Source organism: Liolophura sinensis, chromosome 9 (assembly GCF_032854445.1).
Source record: "Liolophura sinensis isolate JHLJ2023 chromosome 9, CUHK_Ljap_v2, whole genome shotgun sequence".
Classification (NCBI taxonomy): Eukaryota; Metazoa; Mollusca; class Polyplacophora; order Chitonida; family Chitonidae; genus Liolophura; species Liolophura sinensis.
In genome coordinates, this window is record NC_088303.1 from 935,665 (window position 1) to 958,171 (window position 22,507).

A 22,507-nucleotide genomic window follows, 5' to 3' on the forward strand; every position below is an offset into this window, starting at 1 on the left:
TGTGGCGGTCACAAGGGGTTGTGGTCATCCGCTATTTAAGATCATTTGACAGATTTGGAGTTGCTGATCTAGCCTTATCTTCTGCAAATTTGTTAGTGAACGTGCGTCAAAATGAAGTTCAAGTTTAAAGAGGAGAATACGGATGGTATGTATTGTTCAGTTTCGTGGATTGCAGAGAAATGTCGTAACCAGAAATCGTTGTATGACATTTCTTTCGAATTGAACATTTTACAATGTTATTGTTGAGAGGATGTAAACAAACGCAATTTATTGTAGTGTCCTGCGCACTTTTTCTTCCGCTTTGTTAAATAATTACTTACCTCTATTTAACAACTGCCAGGATTAGATCTAGTGGGTTCATCTCTGAATTTTAATGAACATATCTGTTATCAAGTTGATTTTGTTCAAATTTGTTGATAACTGATTTTTGCATGTACAAATGGAGTTCAGACAAAAATGACCCGAATGCTGGTTGTTATTATTATAATTAGCTACTATAATAAGAAATTGTGACCTACATGTAAATTCACAAATAAATGACATCCAAACCTATGTCAGAAATAATGTTTTCACACTTGTACCATTACCACTGGGTAATCATAAATGCTGTGATGTTCTTCATGTTTGATAATGACAAATTTACCTCTATCAGTAGTAAATCCAATGTCAGAGTTGGATCCAGTGTAGTGGCTCTTCCATTGGTTACACTCTTTGTTCATTAATTATGAAATTTGGGGCTAAACATTGATATGGTGATGGAACATTATCTTATTTTTTCAACATGATCAAGTCAGCTCATATATTTGTTTGTCATGCAGATAATTGTCCAATGATAATTTACCCTGGTTTACACTCAACAGCACCCCCACCCCACCACTGCCGTCACCCCCACCAATGCCGTCACCCCCACCAATGCCGTCGACCTGACCTCTCCCATTGTGGAAAACCCAATAATGACATTTCACACAATAATGCATTAACTTCTGTGAAAGAATACGGTTTTTGTTTGGTAATTATAAGTAAAAACTTTGTATTGTGTGCAGCCCCATATCCAGACTATCATTACAGTGTTCATAAAGTTTAGGAGTAAATGAATGACATATTTTTGTAGCTAGAAGATATTTATAGTGCCAGTGTCTTCAACAAATTTAGCAGGTCGGGTCAGACACATTGCCCCTGTGCAAGGTGTGATCAATGACTTGGTGGGGTTTTCTGAGAAGCTAACAGGTACTCTGGTGTCAAAGGTTAAGCATAAGTTATGTATGTTGGTACAGTGACATTGATAAATCAGCTTTTGATCATATATGGTAAAAACATTGATCGTAAGTGACATTGTTTATGACAGCCCACCCCCATTGTGCTGAGCTGCCTTTCTCACTCAAAGGTTATCCAGCTAGCAATAGTTCCTGTTGAAACATGGTCTTGTGGTACTTTTGTCATTGACATAATACTTTGTGGCTCAGCTGATCACAGCAGGTGATTCCCAGTGGTTTTTGCATGTATACAAATGTCATGTCAAGCTAGTTAAGCCATAGATAACTTGCAGGTGGGATTGAACAAGTTTTCAAGGTTCCTGGAGCAGTCTTAATGTGAATTAATACACACTGAAGTAGTCAGGTAGTGCTGTGTATACTACAAGTAAAACTAATCTGCATGTGTACCTACAGTGTAATATGTGTGACCAGCTTAGAATGATCAGTGTCCATGCTGTAAAAAACATGCCATGCACTCTTGGTGAATTCTTGGTTGAAGACAAAACTCTGAGTAAGTTGATACCAACGATGATGTATCATGAATATGTGTACTGTATAGAAAGATCAGAGCAAATACTGTCAAATGTTTTATGGAAACTGTTACCAACTTGATACAGGTGTGCATGGTTTTCACGGTCTGTGTGCACAGTTGATAGCTCATGTCACTTTTATGGAAATTCACAACTTCTCTTAAGTACAAAATGCTTGGTTTCTTGTGTAGTAAGACAGCTTGGAAGCCAGAGGCCATGTGATCTCCTTAGTAACAGATGGAGTGGATAAAAAAAAAAAAAAAGGCGTGATAATGTGACAGAATGGGAAAATGGCTGTCTCTGTATGGCTGTAAGTGATAGTGTAATCATTGGATTTGTATAATTTTAAACTTTCTAGACAGCCTGAGTATTTATGAGTTTACATGATGTTTTCCTGTACAACCAGGGTTTACTGTTTGGTGAAATAGTGGCAAACATAGGCCTTTTTGCCAAAGCTTTAAACATGGAGTGTTCATTTTGTTTTCATCTGCTCTAGGGCAGTCAGATGATCTCCATCTTCCGGGTCGTCTTACAGAATATATACTACGCCTATATATTTATATAGACTTATTAACCTTCTTGTGGAACTGGCCAAGTTTGTGTAACCAGATCAGTTTTTCGCACCAAAACTAACATATGGTAAAACTAAAAGACCTAAAATTTTGCCCCCAAAGTTCCACTTTTAGATGCAAATAAATGTCACAAGATATTACTTTTGGTGCTGAAACTTTTTTTTTTAGTAGCATAATCATATCATCCTGCCGTCCAAACAAACCTCAAAATACCTTTCTACGAGCAATAAACTTTCATCATCTGCAACTTAGCCATAGATAGTGTTAAATCATTTACTATAATTTGTATTTTCTCAATACAGACAGGGAAGTAGTTGTGAGAACTACATGTGGAGGTCTGTTGGGCATCATGTCTTACATGTGCATCTTTGCATTTTGTGCTTTCCTTTGAACATCTCATACAGTATGTTTAGTATACCTACATGCAGCTTTATTCTGAGTGCTTTTTTCATTGTACATGAACTTAACAAATGTTACCAGTGGTATAGTTTGTTCCTTTCTCATCCTCAGAGCAAAGAAAAGCGGAGGCTTCAAAAATACGAACAAAATATCCCGAAAGAATTCCCGTAAGTTATTTGAGCACTGCTTCTTAAATATATCTTTAAAAGCTATGCAGTTAGCTGGACCGAACAGTCTTAAATATCAGTTATCTCCCCTTAATTCCCCCCACCTTGGGTTGTTCTGTGTTTGGATTTATTTACACATCCTTATTTATAAGAAAAGATATTAGCATTACAATTTATTATCAAATACATTTACAACAGATATATATTCAAAATGGAGGAAAATTGATTGACTTCACTTGTGTGAGGTCAGGAATGAAGTTGGTTTTTGCACTGAGAAGGCATACTGACTGGTGGATTGTATCAACTTACACAGTTTTGAAGCGCCCTACCATGACCAAACACGGAATTGTATGTTGATGGGTAAGGTTCTGTGGTTTCCCCAATGGATCTTGTTTGTTTTATCAGTACACTCAGTTGTGATTGTTTCTAGGTGATCGTGGAGAAGGTGCCAAAGTCCCAGATCCAGGACATTGACAAGCGAAAGTTTCTTGTCCCACACGATATCTCCGTGGCCCAGTTTATGTGGATCATTAGGAAGAGAATTCAGTTACCCTCAGAGAAGGCCATTTTTTTGTTTGTTGGCAAAGTCCTACCACAATCCAGGTAAAGATCCATCTCAAACTGTGTCAGTTTTCATGGTAAATATCTGTATTTGACCTAAAATTTGGCCCCCAAAAGTGCTATTTATAGCTGAAAATAAAGGTCCGAAAATATTATTTTTGTTGCAGAAACTTAGATGTTTTCAGTAGGATATCATACTACCGGAGGAAATAAACCTGGTAACCTCTTTGGCAGATCATTAGATGTCTCAGAATCTACCAGAACTCACAGGGCAAATTTTATTTATTTGATTGGTGATTTACGCTGTACTCAAGAGTATTTCACTTATACGACGGCGACCAGCATTATGGTGGGAGGAAAGCGGGCAGACTGGGGACTGGGGCAAATTTGAGGCCATACAGTAATCAGTTAACATGTCTTATGCCGTGGTGTGACTGTTACTAGGACACTTACATGCTACATTGTCTATAGGCTGGTCTTCATGCACTTCATCGGTCTTCTCAAAACATCACCCCTTATGGCAGCAGACAGGTTTCTATGTCTAGGAAAACACCAGGAATCTGGTAAACCCCTCTGCTGTCATTGTATGTGGGTTCTTGGTCACAATAAGTGATGATTTACTCTGGGACTTGACCTGGCTAAGGCCTTTCTAACATGAATAGAATTTTAAGAATCCGACAAAATGTGCCAAATTGGGCATGGGCAAAAGTTTAGGTTTATTACTGTATGTGTGTGTACATGTTCCTCACCTCGGGACTGGTATGTGTCTTACCCATTATCATTCCTGTATGTGTGTATACATGTTCCTTACCTCGGGACTGGTATGTGTCTTACCCATTATCATTCCTGTATGTGTGTACATGTTCCTTACCTCGGGACTGGCATATGTCTTACCCATTATCATTCCTGTATGTGTGTATACATGTTCCTTACCTCGGGACTGGTATGTGTCTTACCCATTATCATTACTATATGTGTGTACATGTTCCTTACCTCGGGACTGGTATGTGTCTTACCCATTATCATTCCTGTATGTGTGTATACATGTTCCTTACCTCGGGACTGGTATGTGTCTTACCCATTATCATTCCTGTATGTGTGTACATGTTCCTTACCTCGGGACTGGCATATGTCTTACCCATTATCATTCCTGTATGTGTGTATACATGTTCCTTACCTCGGAACTGGTGTATGTCTTACCCATTATCATTCCTGTATGTGTGTATACATGTTCCTTACCTCGGGACTGGTATATGTCTTACCCATTATCATTCCTGTATGTGTGTATACATGTTCCTTACCTCGGGACTGGCATATGTCTTACCCATTATCATTCCTGTATGTGTGTATACATGTTCCTTACCTCGGGACTGGCATATGTCTTACCCATTATCATTCCTGTATGTGTGTATACATGTTCCTTACCTCAGGACTGGTATGTGTCTTACCCATTATCATTACTGTATGTGTGTATACATGTTCCTTACCTCGGGACTGGTATGTGTCTTACCCATTATCATTCCTGCATGTGTGTATACATGTTCCTTACCTCGGAACTGGTGTATGTCTTACCCATTATCATTCCTGTATGTGTGTATACATGTTCCTTACCTCAGGAGTGGTATGTGTCTTACCCATTATCATTCCTGTATGTGTGTATACATGTTCCTTACTTCGGGAGTGGTATGTGTCTTACCCATTATCATTCCTGTATGTGTGTATACATGTTCCTTACCTCGGGACTGGCATATGTCTTACCCATTATCATTCCTGTATGTGTGTATGATGACTTTGAACTCACTGTTTTGATATTTTGACCATTTCAGTGCCAGCATGGGCCAAGTGTACGAGGAACACAAAGATGATGATGGGTTTTTATACATTGCTTACAGTGGGGAGAACACATTTGGCCATTGATGCATACGTGTGATTGTTATGCATGGGAAAGATCTCGGTGTTGGGGTGGGGAGGGTTTGTGTGGGTTGGGGGGTGGGGGTCTGGGCAGGTGGTGGGGGGGGGGGGGGTTCTGAGGCTGTTAAGGCAGACAGGAGCAGGGAGTGTTATAAAAGAAGCTCTAAGTGGGATTCCAGGAGCTGTCTGGCTTGTGTAGAAAGGGAGGGAGAAAGGAGAAACTATTTCTATTTCTGTCAACTACAGAATTATAAATTTATTGAATAAACAATTATACATGCATGTGATGGGACCCTCTGCACACATCTGTTGTAAACATTTACAGATCAACTCATTCAGTTTTTTCCAGGAAAGTTGTAAATGTTTTATGTACATTGGTAAATGTATTCTTTGAAAGTTTTCGTTAGTTTTGTTGTCTTCTCTTGGTTCCTTGTGCAAGGATTTGTTGTTGTTTGTTGAATATTTGAAGTGTGCCATGATTGTGGCATTGGGTAATTGAACATTGTTTTGTCATCCTTGTACAGTAAGGATTTACTATAATAGGATTTCAAGGACCTGAAATGTTGAGGCTAAATTGACTTCGCCTTCTTTGCACGGGTCAAACTTATGTTTGATTTAGCTTCTGGTATGGTTTGATAGATAAGACAGGAGTACTTGACATTTGTATCCTGTTTCAATTCAGTATTGTAATATGTTTACAGATTTGTTCAGGTACATGTGTAAATTTCCATATTGCTCAGTCTTCCTGTGTATGGTTAAGACAACTCACTGACCAAACAGCAGAGTTCAGTTAATTTTTTTTATTTGTTTTCTTTAAAGTTTAGAATTTGTTGTGCTACTTGTACATGTATTATAAAAATGATATTTTCCTGATGACGTTGGATTCCTAAGCTTTTGTGATGATAAATTTGAATGGCGTACAGCCACCAAATAACACTGTGCATTGATCATGTTCCTGTGTGTGGTGTCTGAACTGTATCACAATTATATCATGTTAAATATTAGTAATACATTGTTACCTATCTGTACACGGGACAGCGATGTATCAGTGAATACAGTGTTACCTATCTGTACATGGGACAGCGATGTATCAGTGAATACAGTGTTACCTATCTGTACATGGGACAGCGATGTATCAGTGAATACAGTGTTACCTATCTGTACATGGAACAGCGATATATCAATGAATACATTTGTGACACTTGTGAACATCATTGTCATGTATGTTATTACCAAACCTTTTATTACCTACGACAAAGTCAAAGCACTAAAATGATATTTGTTTCCTTCTTAATGTTGTGTAGATACATCCAGAAGAGTTGTGAAAGTTGACTGTAGACAATTCTTTTTGGATCTTAAACCAGAAGAGCGTTAATGCAGGTCTTTGTTACAGGATGCTATAAGAGCAGTATGCACAGTCTTGTAATTCTCGTGGCTTCCTGAGACTGGTCATTGTGAAATGGACATGTAGCTTCATGAGAAGTAGTCGCGTACATAGTCAAGCCTAATTGATGTGTATTAAATGTTGTTGTCGAGATGATATAAAAACATCTTTCTGTCGTATCATGGGCTTTTGTTCTATTATAGATATGGACATTAAATTCATTTATTTGATTGGTGTTATATGCTGTACTCAACAATATTTCACTTACATGACAGTGGCCAACAATTTTGTGTTTTACGTTGTACTCAAGAATATTACACTTATACAGTAGTGGCCAGCATTATTGTGGGAGTGAGTGAGTGAGTGCTTGGGGTTTGACGTCGTACTTAACAATTTTTCAGTCACATGACGAAAGAATACTTAGAGTGCATGTAATGTGCCTCCTTGTTACAGGATGGATTTCCACTGCTCTTTTATCTAGAGCTGCTTCAATGAGACGACTTACCGAAGGCAAGTAAGCCACCCTGCCCCATCCATTATACTGATATGTGAACCAGTCGTTGCACTATCCCCTTCATGCTTAACGCCAAGCGTCTTAGGTCTTAGGTGTGACTCGACCCAGGATTGACCCTTGATCTACCGTCCCTGAAGTAAATGCTCTACCAACTGTGCTATTGGGGCCGGTCCATTACGGTGGGAGGAAACTGGGCAGAGCCCGGGGGAAACCTGCGACCATCCACAGGTTAGGGGCAGAGACGTGTACGAGTCAACAGGAATCCAGCATGAGATGAACTTGAACTCACGACCGCATTGGTGAGAGGCTCCTGGGTCATTGCATCTTGCTGGCTCGCTAACTAGTCCCAATATTGACATTAACTTATCAGAGTTAATACTGTTTGAAGCAATGTAGTGGGATGATGCAACATCTTTTATTTGCTGGTTCCTTATCCAGGGTGATGATTTATTTACTGGTTCCTCATCCAGGGTGATGAGTTATTTACTGGTTCCTCATCTAGTGCCATGAGGTATTTACTGATTCCTCATCCAGGATCATGAGGTATTTACTGGTTCCTCATCCAGGGTAATGAGTTATTTGCTGGTTCCTCATCCAGGGTGATGATTTATTTACTGGTTCCTTATCCAGGGTGATGATTTATTTACTGGTTCCTTATCCAGGGTGATGATTTATTTACTGGTTCCTTATCCAGGGTGATGATTTATTTGCTGGTTCCTTATCCAGGGTGATGATTTATTTACTGGTTCCTTATCCAGGGTGATGATTTATTTACTGGTTCCTCATCCAGGGTGATGAGTTATTTACTGGTTCCTCATCTAGTGCCATGAGGTATTTACTGGTTCCTCATCCAGGATCATGAGGTATTTACTGGTTCCTCATCCAGGGTAATGAGTTATTTGCTGGTTCCTCATCCAAGGTGATGAATTATTTACTGGTTCCTCATCCAGGGTAATGAGTTCTTTGCTGGTTCCTCATCCAGAGTAATGAGTTATTTGCTGCTTCCTCATCCAGGGTGATAAGTTATCTGCTGGTTCCTCATCCAGGGTGATGAGTTATTTACTGGTTCCTCATCCAGGGTGATAAGTTATTTACTAGTTCCTCATCTAGTGCCATGAGGTATTTACTGGTTCCTCATCTAGTGCCATGAGTTATTTACTGGTTCCTCATCCAGGGTAATGAGTTATTTGCTGGTTCCTCATCCAGGGTGATGAGTTATTTACTGGTTCCTCATCCAGGTCATGAGATATTTAATGGTTTCCCACCCCAGGGTGATGAGTTATTTACTGGTTCCTCATCCAGGGTAATGAGTTATTTGCTGGTTCCTCATCCAGGGTGATGAGTTATTTACTGGTTCCTCATCCAGGTCATGAGATATTTAATGGTTTCCCACCCCAGGGTCATGAGGTATTTATTGGTTCCTCATCCAGGTCATGAGTTATTTACTGGTTCCTCATCCAGGGTGATGATTTATTTACTGGTTCCTTATCCAGGGTGACGATTTATTTACTGGTTCCTTATCCAGGGTGATGATTTATTTGCTGGTTCCTTATCCAGGGTGATGATTTATTTACTGGTTCCTCATCCAGGGTGATGAGTTATTTACTGGTTCCTCATCTAGTGCCATGAGGTATTTACTGGTTCCTCATCCAGGATCATGAGGTATTTACTGGTTCCTCATCCAGGGTAATGAGTTATTTGCTGGTTCCTCATCCAAGGTGATGAGTTATTTACTGGTTCCTCATCCAGGGTAATGAGTTCTTTGCTGGTTCCTCATCCAGGATAATGAGTTATTTGCTGGTTCCTCATCCAGGGTGATAAGTTATCTGCTGGTTCCTCATCCAGGGTGATGAGTTATTTACTGGTTCCTCATCCAGGGTAATGAGTTATTTGCTGGTTCCTCATCCAGGGTGATGAGTTATTTACTGGTTCCTCATCCAGGGTAATGAGTTCTTTGCTGGTTCCTCATCCAGGGTAATGAGTTATTTGCTGGTTCCTCATCCAGGGTGATAAGTTATCTGCTGGTTCCTCATCCAGGGTGATGAGTTATTTACTGGTTCCTCATCCAGGGTAATGAGTTATTTGCTGGTTCCTCATCCAGGGTGATGAGGTATTTACTGGTTCCTCATCCAGGGTAATGAGTTATTTGCTGGTTCCTCATCCAGGGTGATGAGATATTTACTGGTTCCTCATCCAAGGTAATGAGTTATTTGCTGGTTCCTCATCCAGGGTGATGAGTTATTTACTGGTTCCTCATCCAGGTCATGAGTTATTTGCTGGTTCCTCATCCAGGGTGATGAGTTATTTACTGGTTCCTCATCCAGGTCATGAGATATTTAATGGTTTCCCACCCCAGGGTGATGAGGTATTTATTGGTTCCTCATCCAGGTCATGAGTTATTTACTGGTTCCTCATCCAGGGTGATGAGTTATTTACTGGTTCCTCATCCAGGGTAATGAGTTATTTGCTGGTTCCTCATCCAGGGCCGTGAGGTATTTACTGGTTCCTCATCCAGGTCATGAGATATTTAATGGTTTCCCAACCCAGGGTCATGAGGTATTTATTGGTTCCTCATTCAGGTCATGAGTTATTTACTGGTTCCTCATCCAGGGCCATGAGTTATTTACTGGTTCCTCATCCAGGGCCATGAGGTATTTACTGGTTCCTCATCCAGGGTAATGAGTTCTTTGCTGGTTCCTCATCCAGGGTAATGAGTTATTTGCTGGTTCCTCATCCAGGGTGATAAGTTATCTGCTGGTTCCTCATCCAGGGTGATGAGTTATTTACTGGTTCCTCATCCAGGGTGATGAGTTATTTACTGGTTCCTCATCCAAGTCATGAGATATTTAATAATTTCCCACCCCAGGGTGATGAGGTATTTATTGGTTCCTCATCCAGGGTAATGAGTTATTTGCTGGTTCCTCATCCAGGGTGATGAGTTATTTACTGGTTCATCATCCAGGTCACGAGATATTTAATGGTTTCCCACCCCAGGGTCATGAGGTATGTATCGGTTCCTCATCCAGGATGATGAGTTATTTACTGGTTCCTCATCCGAGGTAATCAGTTATTTGCTGGTTCCTCATCCAGGGTGATGAATAATTTACTGGTTCCTCATCCAGGGTAATGAGTTATTTGCTGGTTCCTCATCCAGGGTGATGAGTTATTTACTGGTTCCTCATCCAGGGTAATGAGTTCTTTGCTGGTTCCTCATCCAGGGTAATGAGTTATTTGCTGGTTCCTCATCCAGGGTGATAAGTTATCTGCTGGTTCCTCATCCAGGGTAATGAGTTCTTTGCTGTTTCCTCATCCAGGGTAATGAGTTATTTGCTGGTTCCTCATCCAGGTTGATAAGTTATCTGCTGGTTCCTCATCCAGGGTGATGAGTTATTTACTGGTTCCTCATCCAGGGTAATGAGTTATTTGCTGGTTCCTCATCCAGGGTGATGAGGTATTTACTGGTTCCTCATCCAGGGTAATGAGTTATTTGCTGGTTCCTCATCCAGGGTGATGAGTTATTTACTGGTTCCTCATCCAAGGTAATGAGTTATTTGCTGGTTCCTCATCCAGGGTGATGAGTTATTTACTGAATCCTCATCCATGGCATGAGTTATTTGCTGGTTCCTCATCCAGGGTGATGAGTTATTTACTGGTTCCTCATCCAGGTCATGAGATATTTAATGGTTTCCCACCCCAGGGTGATGAGGTATTTATTGGTTCCTCATCCAGGTCATGAGTTATTTACTGGTTCCTCATCCAGGGTGATGAGTTATTTACTGGTTCCTCATCCAGGGTAATGAGGTATTTACTGGTTCCTCATCCATGTCATGAGATATTTAATGGTTTCCCAACCCAGGGTCATGAGGTATTTATTGGTTCCTCATCCAGGTCAGGAGTTATTTACTGGTTCCTCATCTAGGGCCATGAGTTATTTACTGGTTCCTCATCCAGGGCCATGAGGTATTTACTGGTTCCTCATCCAGGGTAATGAGTTCTTTGCTGGTTCCTCATCCAGGGTAATGAGTTATTTGCTGGTTCCTCATCCAGGGTGATAAGTTATTTGCTGGTTCCTCATCCAGGGTGATGAATAATTTACTGGTTCCTCATCCAGGGTAATGAGTTATTTGCTGGTTCCTCATCCAGGGTGATGAGTTATTTACTGGTTCCTCATCCAGGGTAATGAGTTCTTTGCTGGTTCCTCATCCAGGGTAATAAGTTATTTGCTGGTTCCTCATCCAGGGTGATAAGTTATCTGCTGGTTCCTCATCCAGAGTAATGAGTTCTTTGCTGGTTCCTCATCCAGGGTAATGAGTTATTTGCTGGTTCCTCATCCAGGTTGATAAGTTATCTGCTGGTTCCTCATCCAGGGTGATGAGTTATTTACTGGTTCCTCATCCAGGGTAATGAGTTATTTGCTGGTTCCTCATCCAGGGTGATGAGGTATTTACTGGTTCCTCATCCAGGGTAATGAGTTATTTGCTGGTTCCTCATCCAGGGTGATGAGATATTTACTGGTTCCTCATCCAAGGTAATGAGTTATTTGCTGGTTCCTCATCCAGGGTGATGAGTTATTTACTGGTTCCTCATCCAGGTCATGAGTTATTTGCTGGTTCCTCATCCAGGGTGATGAGTTATTTACTGGTTCCTCATCCAGGTCATGAGATATTTAATGGTTTCCCACCCCGAGGTGATGAGGTATTTATTGGTTCCTCATCCAGGTCATGAGTTATTTACTGGTTCCTCATCCAGGGTGATGAGTTATTTACTGGTTCCTCATCCAGGGTAATGAGTTATTTGCTGGTTCCTCATCCAGGGCCGTGAGGTATTTACTGGTTCCTCATCCAGGTCATGAGATATTTAATGGTTTCCCAACCCATGGTTATGAGGTATTTATTGGTTCCTCATTCAGGTCATGAGTTATTTACTGGTTCCTCATCCAGGGCCATGAGTTATTTACTGGTTCCTCATCCAGGGCCATGAGGTATTTACTGGTTCCTCATCCAGGGTAATGAGTTCTTTGCTGGTTCCTCATCCAGGGTAATGAGTTATTTGCTGGTTCCTCATCCAGGGTGATAAGTTATCTGCTGGTTCCTCATCCAGGGTGATGAGTTATTTACTGGTTCCTCATCCAGGGTGATGAGTTATTTACTGGTTCCTCATCCAAGTCATGAGATATTTAATAATTTCCCACCCCAGGGTGATGAGGTATTTATTGGTTCCTCATCCAGGGTAATGAGTTATTTGCTGGTTCCTCATCCAGGGTGATGAGTTATTTACTGGTTCATCATCCAGGTCACGAGATATTTAATGGTTTCCCACCCCAGGGTCATGAGGTATGTATTGGTTCCTCATCCAGGATGATGAGTTATTTACTGGTTCCTCATCCGAGGTAATCAGTTATTTGCTGGTTCCTCATCCAGGGTGATGAATAATTTACTGGTTCCTCATCCAGGGTAATGAGTTATTTGCTGGTTCCTCATCCAGGGTGATGAGTTATTTACTGGTTCCTCATCCAGGGTAATGAGTTCTTTGCTGGTTCCTCATCCAGGGTAATGAGTTATTTGCTGGTTCCTCATCCAGGGTGATAAGTTATCTGCTGGTTCCTCATCCAGGGTAATGAGTTCTTTGCTGTTTCCTCATCCAGGGTAATGAGTTATTTGCTGGTTCCTCATCCAGGTGATAAGTTATCTGCTGGTTCCTCATCCAGGGTGATGAGTTATTTACTGGTTCCTCATCCAGGGTAATGAGTTATTTGCTGGTTCCTCATCCAGGGTGATGAGGTATTTACTGGTTCCTCATCCAGGGTAATGAGTTATTTGCTGGTTCCTCATCCAGGGTGATGAGTTATTTACTGGTTCCTCATCCAAGGTAATGAGTTATTTGCTGGTTCCTCATCCAGGGTGATGAGTTATTTACTGAATCCTCATCCATGGCATGAGTTTATTTACTGGTTCCTCATCCAGGGTGATGAGTTATTTACTGGTTCCTCATCCAGGTCATGAGATATTTAATGGTTTCCCACCCCAGGGTGATGAGGTATTTATTGGTTCCTCATCCAGGTCATGGAGTTATTTACTGGTTCCTCATCCAGGGTGATGAGTTATTTACTGGTTCCTCATCCAGGGTAATGAGGTATTTACTGGTTCCTCATCCATGTCATGAGATATTTAATGGTTTCCCAACCCAGGGTCATGAGGTATTTATTGGTTCCTCATCCAGGTCAGGAGTTATTTACTGGTTCCTCATCTAGGGCCATGAGTTATTTACTGGTTCCTCATCCAGGGCCATGAGGTATTTACTGGTTCCTCATCCAGGGTAATGAGTTCTTTGCTGGTTCCTCATCCAGGGTAATGAGTTATTTGCTGGTTCCTCATCCAGGGTGATAAGTTATTTGCTGGTTCCTCATCCAGGGTGATGAATAATTTACTGGTTCCTCATCCAGGGTAATGAGTTATTTGCTGGTTCCTCATCCAGGGTGATGAGTTATTTACTGGTTCCTCATCCAGGGTAATGAGTTCTTTGCTGGTTCCTCATCCAGGGTAATAAGTTATTTGCTGGTTCCTCATCCAGGGTGATAAGTTATCTGCTGGTTCCTCATCCAGAGTAATGAGTTCTTTGCTGGTTCCTCATCCAGGGTAATGAGTTATTTGCTGGTTCCTCATCCAGGTTGATAAGTTATCTGCTGGTTCCTCATCCAGGGTGATGAGTTATTTACTGGTTCCTCATCCAGGGTAATGAGTTATTTGCTGGTTCCTCATCCAGGGTGATGAGGTATTTACTGTTCCTCATCCAGGGTAATGAGTTATTTGCTGGTTCCTCATCCAGGGTGATGAGTTATTTACTGGTTCCTCATCCAAGGTAATGAGTTATTTGCTGGTTCCTCATCCAGGGTGATGAGTTATTTACTGGTTCCTCATCCAGGTCATGAGTTATTTGCTGGTTCCTCATCCAGGGTGATGAGTTATTTACTGGTTCCTCATCCAGGTCATGAGATATTTAATGGTTTCCCACCCCAGGGTGATGAGGTATTTATTGGTTCCTCATCCAGGTCATGAGTTATTTACTGGTTCCTCATCCAGGGTGATGAGTTATTTACTGGTTCCTCATCCAGGGTAATGAGGTATTTACTGGTTCCTCATCCATGTCATGAGATATTTAATGGTTTCCCAACCCAGGGTCATGAGGTATTTATTGGTTCCTCATCCAGGTCATGAGTTATTTACTGGTTCCTCATCCAGGGCCATGAGTTATTTACTGGTTCCTCATCCAGGGCCATGAGGTATTTACTGGTTCCTCATCCAGGGTAATGAGTTCTTTGCTGGTTTCCTCATCCAGGGTAATGAGTTATTTGCTGGTTCCTCATCCAGGGTGATAAGTTATCTGCTGGTTCCTCATCCAGGGTGATGAGTTATTTACTGGTTCCTCATCCAGGTCATGAGATATTTAATGATTTCCCACCCCAGCGTGATGAGGTATGTATTGGTTCCTCATCCAGGTCATGAGTTATTTACTGGTTCCTCATCCAGGGTAATGAGTTATTTGCTGGTTCCTCATCCAGGGTGATGAGTTATTTACTGGTTCTTCATCCTGGTCATGAGATATTTAATGGTTTCCCACCCCAGGGTCATGAGGTATGTATTGGTTCCTCATCCAGGTCATGAGTTATTTACTGGTTCCTTATCCAGGGTGATGATTTATATACTGGTTCTTTATCCAGGGTGATGATTTATTTACTGGTTCCTTATCCAGGGTGATGATTTATTTACTGGTTCCTTATCCAAAGTGATGATTTATTTACTGGTTCCTCATCCAGGGTGATGAGTTATTTACTGGTTCCTCATCTAGTGCCATGAGGTATTTACTGGTTCCTCATCCAGGATCATGAGGTATTTACTGGTTCCTCATCCAGGTCATGAGTTATTTGCTGGTTCCTCATCCAGGGTGATGAGTTATTTACTGGTTCCTCATCCAGGTCATGAGATATTTAATGGTTTCCCACCCCAGGGTTTTGAGGTATTTATTGGTTCCTCACCCAGGTCATGAGTTAGTCACTGGTTCCTCATCTAGGGTGATGAGTTATTTACTGGTTCCTCATCCAGGGTAATGAGTTATTTGCTGGTTCCTCATCCAGGGCCGTGAGGTATTTACTGGTTCCTCATCCAGGTCATGAAATATTTAAAGGTTTCCCAACCCAGGGTCATGAGGTATTTATTGGTTCCTCATCCAAATCATGAGTTATTTACTGGTTCCTCATCCAGGGCCATGAGTTATTTACCGGTTCCTCATCCAGGGCCATGAGGTATTTACTGGTTCCTCATCCAGGGTGATGAGTTCTTTGCTGGTTCCTCATGCAGGGTAATGAGTTATTTGCTGCTTCCTCATCCAGGGTGATAAGTTATCTGCTGGTTCCTCATCCAGGGTGATGAGTTATTTACTGGTTCCTCATCCAGGGTGATGAGTTATCTACTGGTTCTTCATCCAGGTCATGAGATATTTATTGATTTCCCACCCCAGGGTGATGAGGTATTAATTGGTTCCTCATCCAGGGTAATGAGTTATTTGCTGGTTCCTCATCCAGGGTGATGAGTTATTTACTGGTTCCTCATCCAGGTCATGAGATATTTAATGGTTTCCCACCCCAGGGTCATGAGGTATGTATTGGTTCCTCATCCAGGTCATGAGTTATTTACTGGTTCCTCATCCAGGATGATGAGTTATTTACTGGTTCCTTTTCCAGGGTGATGATTTATTTACTGGTTCCTTATCCAGGGTGATTATTTATTTGCTGGTTCCTTATCCAGGGTGATGATTTATTTACTGGTTCCTTATCCAGGGTGATTATTTATTTACTGGTTCCTCATCCAGGGTGATGAGTTATTTACTGGTTCCTCATCTAGTGCCATGAGGTATTTACTGGTTCCTCATCCAGGATCATGAGGTATTTACTGGTTCCTCATCCAGGGTAATGAGTTATTTGCTGGTTCCTCATCCAAGGTAATGAGATATTTACTGGTTACTCATCCAGAGTAATGAGTTCTTTGCTGGTTCCTCATCCAGGGTGATGAGTTATTTACTGGTTCCTCATCCAAGGTAATGAGTTATTTGCTGGTTCCTCATCCAGGGTGATGAGTTATTTATTGGTTCCTCATCCAAGGTAATGAGTTATTTGCTAGTTCCTCATCCAGGGTGATGAGTTATTTACTGGTTCCTCATCCAGGGTAATGAGTTATCTGCTGGTTCCTCATCCAGGGTGATGAGTTATTTAATGGTTCCTCATCCAGGGTAATGAGTTCTTTGCTGGTTCCTCATCCAGGGTAATGAGTTATTTGCTGGTTCCTCATCCAGGGTGATAAGATAACTGCTGGTTCCTTATCCAGGGTAATGAGTTCTTTGCTGGTTCCTCATCCAGGGTAATGAGTTATTTGCTGGTTCCTCATCCAGGTTGATAAGTTATCTGCTGGTTCCTCATCCAGGGTGATGAGTTATTTAATGGTTCTTCATCCAGGGTAATGAGTTATTTACTGGTTCCTCATCCAGGGTGATGAGGTATTTACTGGTTCCTCATCCAGGGTAATGAGTTATTTGCTGGTTCCTCATCCAGGGTGATGAATTATTTACTGGTTCCTCATCCAGGGTGATGAGTTATTTACTGGTTCCTCATCCAGGGTAATGAGTTCTTTGCTGGTTCCTCATCCAGGGTAATGAGTTATTTGCTGGTTCCTCATCCAGGGTGATAAGTTATCTGCTGGTTCCTCGTCCAGGGTAATGAGTTCTTTGCTGGTTCCTCATCCAGGGTAATGCGTTATTTGCTGGTTCCTCATCCAGGTTGATAAGTTATCTGCTGGTTCCTCATCCAGGGTGATGAGTTATTTACTGGTTCCTCATCCAGGGTAATGAGTTATTTGCTGGTTCCTCATCCAGGGTGATGAGGTATTTACTGGTTCCTCATCCAGGGTAATGAGTTATTTGCTGGTTCCTCATCCAGGGTGATGAGTTATTTACTGGTTCCTCATCCAAGGTAATGAGTTATTTGCTGGTTCCTCATCCAGGGTGATGAATTATTTACTGGTTCCTCATCCAGGTCATGAGTTATTTGCTGGTTCCTCATCCAGGGTGATGAGTTATTTACTGGTTCCTCATCCAGGTCATGAGATATTTAATGGTTTCCCACCCCAGGGTGATGAGGTATTTATTGGTTCCTCATCCAGGTCATGAGTTATTTACTGGTTCCTCATCCAGGGTGATGAGTTATTTACTGGTTCCTCATCCAGGGTAATGAGGTATTTACTGGTTCCTCATCCAGGTCATGAGATATTTAATGGTTTCCCAACCCAGGGTCATGAGGTATTTATTGGTTCCTCATCCAGGTCATGAGTTATTTGCTGGTTCCTCATCCAGGGCCATGAGTTATTTACTGGTTCCTCATCCCGGGCCATGAGGTATTTACTGGTTCCTCATCCAGGGTAATGAGTTCTTTGCTGGTTCCTCATCCAGGGTAATGAGTTATTTGCTGGTTCCTCATCCAGGGTGATAAGTTATCTGCTGGTTCCTCGTCCAGGGTGATGAGTTATTTACTGGTTCCTCATCCAGGGTGATGAGTTATTTACTGGTTCCTCATCCAGGTCATGAGATATTTAATGATTTCCCACCCCAGGGTGATGTGGTATTTATTGGTTCCTCATCCAGGGTAATGAGTTATTTGCTGTTTCCTCATCCAGGGTGATGAGTTATTTACTGGTTCCTCATCCTGGTCATGAGATATTTAATGGTTTCCCACCCCAGGGTCATGAGGTATGTATTGGTTTCTCATCCAGGTCATGAGTTATTTACTGGTTCCTCATCCAGGGTGATGATTTATTTACTGGTTCTTTATTCAGGGTGATAATTTATTTACTGGTTCCTTATCCAGGGTGATGATTTATTTGCTGGTTCCTTATCCAGGGTGATGATTTATTTACTGGTTCCTTATCCAGGGTGATGATTTATTTACTGGTTCCTCATCCAGGGTGATGAGTTATTTACTGGTTCCTCATCTAGTGCCATGAGGTATTTACTGGTTCCTCATCCAGGATCATGAGGTATTTACTGGTTCCTCATCCAGGTCATGAGATGTTTAATGGTTTCCCACCCCAGGGTCATGAGGTATTTATTGGTTTCTCATCCAGGTCATGAGTTCTTTACTGGTTCCTCGTCCAGGGTGATGAGTTATTTACTGGTTCCTCATCCAGGGTGATGAGTTATTTACTGGTTCCTCATCTAGTGCCATGAGGTATTTACTGGTTCCTCATCCAGGATCATGAGGTATTTACTGGTTCCTCATCCAGGTCATGAGATATTTAATGGTTTCCCACCCCAGGGTCATGAGGTATTTATTGGTTTCTCATCCAGGTCATGAGTTATTTACTGGTTCCTCATCCAGGGTGATGATTTATTTACTGGTTCTTTATCCAGGGTGATAATTTATTGACTGGTTCCTTATCCAGGGTGATGATTTATTTGCTGGTTCCTTATCCAGGATGATGATTTATTTACTGGTTCCTCATCCAGGGTGATGATTTATTTACTGGTTCCTTATCCAGGGTGATGAGTTATTTACTGGTTCCTCATCTAGTGCCATGAGGTATTTACTGGTTCCTCATCCAGGATCATGAGGTATTTACTGGTTCCTCATCCAGGTCATGAGATATTTAATGGTTTCCCACCCCAGGGTCATGAGGTATTTATTGGTTTCTCATCCAGGTCATGAGTTATTTACTGGTTCCTTATCCAGGGTGATGAGTTATTTACTGGTTCCTCATCCAGGGTAATGAGTTATTTGCTGGTTCCTCATCCAGGGCCGTGAGGTATTTACTGGTTCCTCATCCAGGTCATGAAATATTTAATGGTTTCCCAACCCAGGGTCATGAGGTATTTATTGGTTCCTCATCCAGGTCATGACTTATTTACTGGTTCCTCATCCAGGGCCATGAGTTATTTACTGGTTCCTCATCCAGGGCCATGAGGTATTTACTGGTTCCTCATCCAGGGTAATGAGTTCTTTGCTGGTTTCTCATCCAGGGTAATGAGTTATTTGCTGCTTCCTCATCCAGGGTGATAAGTTATCTGCTGGTTCCTCATTCAGGGTGATGCGTTATTTACTGGTTCCTCATCCAGGGTGATGAGTTATTTACTGGTTCCTCATCCAGGTCATGAGATATTTAATGATTTCCCACCCCAGGGTGATGAGGTATTTATTGGTTCCTCATCCAGGGTAATGAGTTATTTGCTGGTTCCTCATCCAGGGTGATGAGTTATATACTGGTTCCTCATCCTGGTCATGAGATATTTAATGGTTTCCCACCCCAGGGTCATGAGGTATTTACTGGTTCCTCATCCAGGATCATGAGGTATTTACTGGTTCCTCATCCAGGGTAATGAGTTATTTGCTGGTTCCGCATCCAAGGTGATGAGTTATTTACTGGTTACTCATCCAGAGTAATGAGTTCTTTGCTGGTTCCTCATCCAGGGTAATGAGTTATTTGCTGGTTCCTCATCCAGGGTGATGAGTTATCTGCTGGTTCCTCATCCAGGGTGATGAGTTATTTACTGGTTCCTCATCCAAAGTAATGAGTTATTTGCTGGTTCCTCATCCAGGGTGATGAGTTATTTACTGGTTCCTCATCCAGGGTAATGAGTTATTTGCTGGTTCCTCATCCAGGGTGATGAGTTATTTACTGGTTCCTCATCCAGGGTAATGAGTTCTTTGCTGGTTCCTCATCCAGGGTGATGAGTTATTTGCTGGTTCCTCATCCAGGGTGATAAGTTATTTGCTGGTTCCTTATCCAGGGTAATGAGTTCTTTGCTGGTTCCTCATCCAGGGTAATGAGTGATTTGCTGGTTCCTCATCCAGGTTGATAAGTTATCTGCTGGTTCCTCATCCAGGGTGATGAGTTATTTAATGGTTCCTCATCCAGGGTAATGAGTGATTTACTGGTTCCTCATCCAGGGTGATGAGGTATTTACTGGTTCCTCATCCAGGGTAATGAGTTCTTTGCTGGTTCCTCATCCAGGGTAATGAGTTATTTACTGGTTCCTCATCCAAGGTAATGAGTTATTTGCTGGTTCCTCATCCAGGGTGATGAGTTATTTGCTGGTTCCTCATCCAGGTCATGTGATATTTAATGGTTTCCCTCCCCAGGGTGATGAGGTATTTATTGGTTCCTCATCTAGTGCCATGAGTTATTTACTGGTTCCTCATCCAGGGTGATGAGTTATTTACTGGTTCCTCATATGGGTCATGAGTTATTTGCTGGTTCCTCATCCAGGGTGATGAGTTATTTACTGGTTCCTCATCCAGGTCATGAGTTATTTACTGGTTCCTCATCCAGGTCATGAGATATTTAATGCTTTCCCACCCCAGGGTCATGAGGTATTTATTGGTTCCTCATCCAGGTCATGAGTTATTTACTGGTTCCTCATCCAGGGTAATGAGTTTTTTACTGGTTCCTTATCCAGGGTAATGAGTTATTTGGTGGTTCCTTATCCAGGGCCGTGAGGTATTTACTGGTTCCTCATCCAGGTCATGAGATATTTAATGGTTTCCCACCCCAGGGTCATGAGGTATTTACTGGTTCCTCATCCAGGGCCATGGGGTATTTACTGGTTCCTCATCCAGGGTAATGAGTTCTTTGCTGGTTCCTCATCCAGGGTGATGAGTTATTTGCTGGTTCCTCATCCAGGGTGATAAGTTATCTGCTGGTTCCTTATCCAGGGTAATGAGTTCTTTGCTGGTTCCTCATCCAGAGTAATGAGTTATTTGCTGGTTCCTCATCCAGGTTGATAAGTTATCTGCTGGTTCCTCATCCAGGGTGATGAGTTTTTTAATGGTTCCTCATCCAGGGTAATGAGTTATTTACTGGTTTCTCATCCAGGGTGATGAGGTATTTACTGGTTCCTCATCCAGGGTAATGAGTTATTTGCTGGTTCCTCATCCAGGGTGATGAGTTATTTACTGGTTCCTCATCCAAGGTAATGAGTTATTTGCTGGTTCCTCATCCAGGGTGATGAGTTATTTGCTGGTTCCTCATCCAGGTCATGTGATATTTAATGGTTTCCCACCCCAGGGTGATGAGGTATTTATTGGTTCCTCATCTAGTGCCATGAGTTATTTACTGGTTCCTCATCCAGGGTGATGATTTATTTACTGGTTCCTCATCCAGGTCATGAGTTATTTACTGGTTCTTCATCCAGGTCATGAGATATTTAATGGTTTCCCACCCCAGGGTCATGAGGTATTTATTGGTTCCTCATCCAGGTCATGAGTTATTTACTGGTTCCTCATCCAGGGTAATGAGTTATTTACTGGTTCCTTATCCAGGGTAATGAGTTATTTGCTGGTTCCTTATCCAGGGCCGTGAGGTATTTACTGGTTCCTCATCCAGGTCATGAGATATTTAATGGTTTCCCACCCCAGGGTCATGAGGTATTTATTGGTTCCTCATCCAGGTCATGAGTTATTTACTGGTTCCTCATCCAGGGCCATGAGTTATTTACTGGTTCCTCATCCAGGGCCATGAGGTATTTACTGGTTCCTCATCCAGGGTAATGAGTTCTTTGCTGGTTCCTCATCCAGGGTAATGAGTTTTTTGTTGGTTCCTCATCCAGGGTGATGAGTTATTTACTGGTTCCTCATCCAGGGTGATGAGTTATTTACTGGTTCCTTATCCAGGTCATGAGATATTTAATGATTTCCCACCCCAGGGTGATGAGGTATTTATTGGTTCCTCATCCCGGGTAATGAGTTATTTGCTGGTTCCTCATCCAGGGTGATGAGTTATTTACTGGTTCCTCATCCAGGTTATGAGATATTTAATGGTTTCCCACCCCTGGGTCATGAGGTTTGTATTGGTTCCTCATCCAGGTCATGAGTTATTTACTGGTTCCTCATCCACGGTGATGATTTATTTACTGGTTCCTTATCCAGGGTGATGATTTATTTACTGGTTCCTTATCCAGGGTGATGATTTATTTGCTGGTTCCTTATCCAGGGTGATGAGTTATTTACTGGTTCCTTATCCAGGGTGATGATTTTTTTACTGGTTCCTCATCCAGGGTGATGGGTTATTTACTGGTTCCTCATCTAGTGCCATGAGGTATTTACTGGTTCCTCCTCCAGGATCATGAGGTATTTACTGGTTCCTCATCCAGGGTAATGAGTTCTTTGCTGGTTCCTCATCC

The 22,507-nt window shown here is 41.9% G+C and overlaps 1 protein-coding gene across 2 annotated transcripts; it reads left to right on the top strand.

Annotated features, from left to right (window-relative positions):
• LOC135474901 (gamma-aminobutyric acid receptor-associated protein-like 2) lies at window positions 1-5,447 on the top strand. Of its 2 annotated transcripts, none has more exons than XM_064754571.1 (4): window positions 1-145; window positions 2,866-2,921; window positions 3,352-3,524; window positions 5,309-5,447. In XM_064754571.1, exons 1-4 carry the CDS (start codon window positions 112-114, stop codon window positions 5,397-5,399), a joined length of 354 nt encoding a protein of 117 aa, XP_064610641.1. In that variant the 5' UTR covers window positions 1-111; the 3' UTR covers window positions 5,400-5,447. The 2 variants fall into 2 exon arrangements, with proteins under 2 accessions (XP_064610641.1, XP_064610642.1); XM_064754572.1 differs by having other exon boundaries at window positions 68-145; window positions 2,844-2,921.
• The last annotated feature ends 17,060 nt before the right edge of the window (window positions 5,448-22,507 follow it).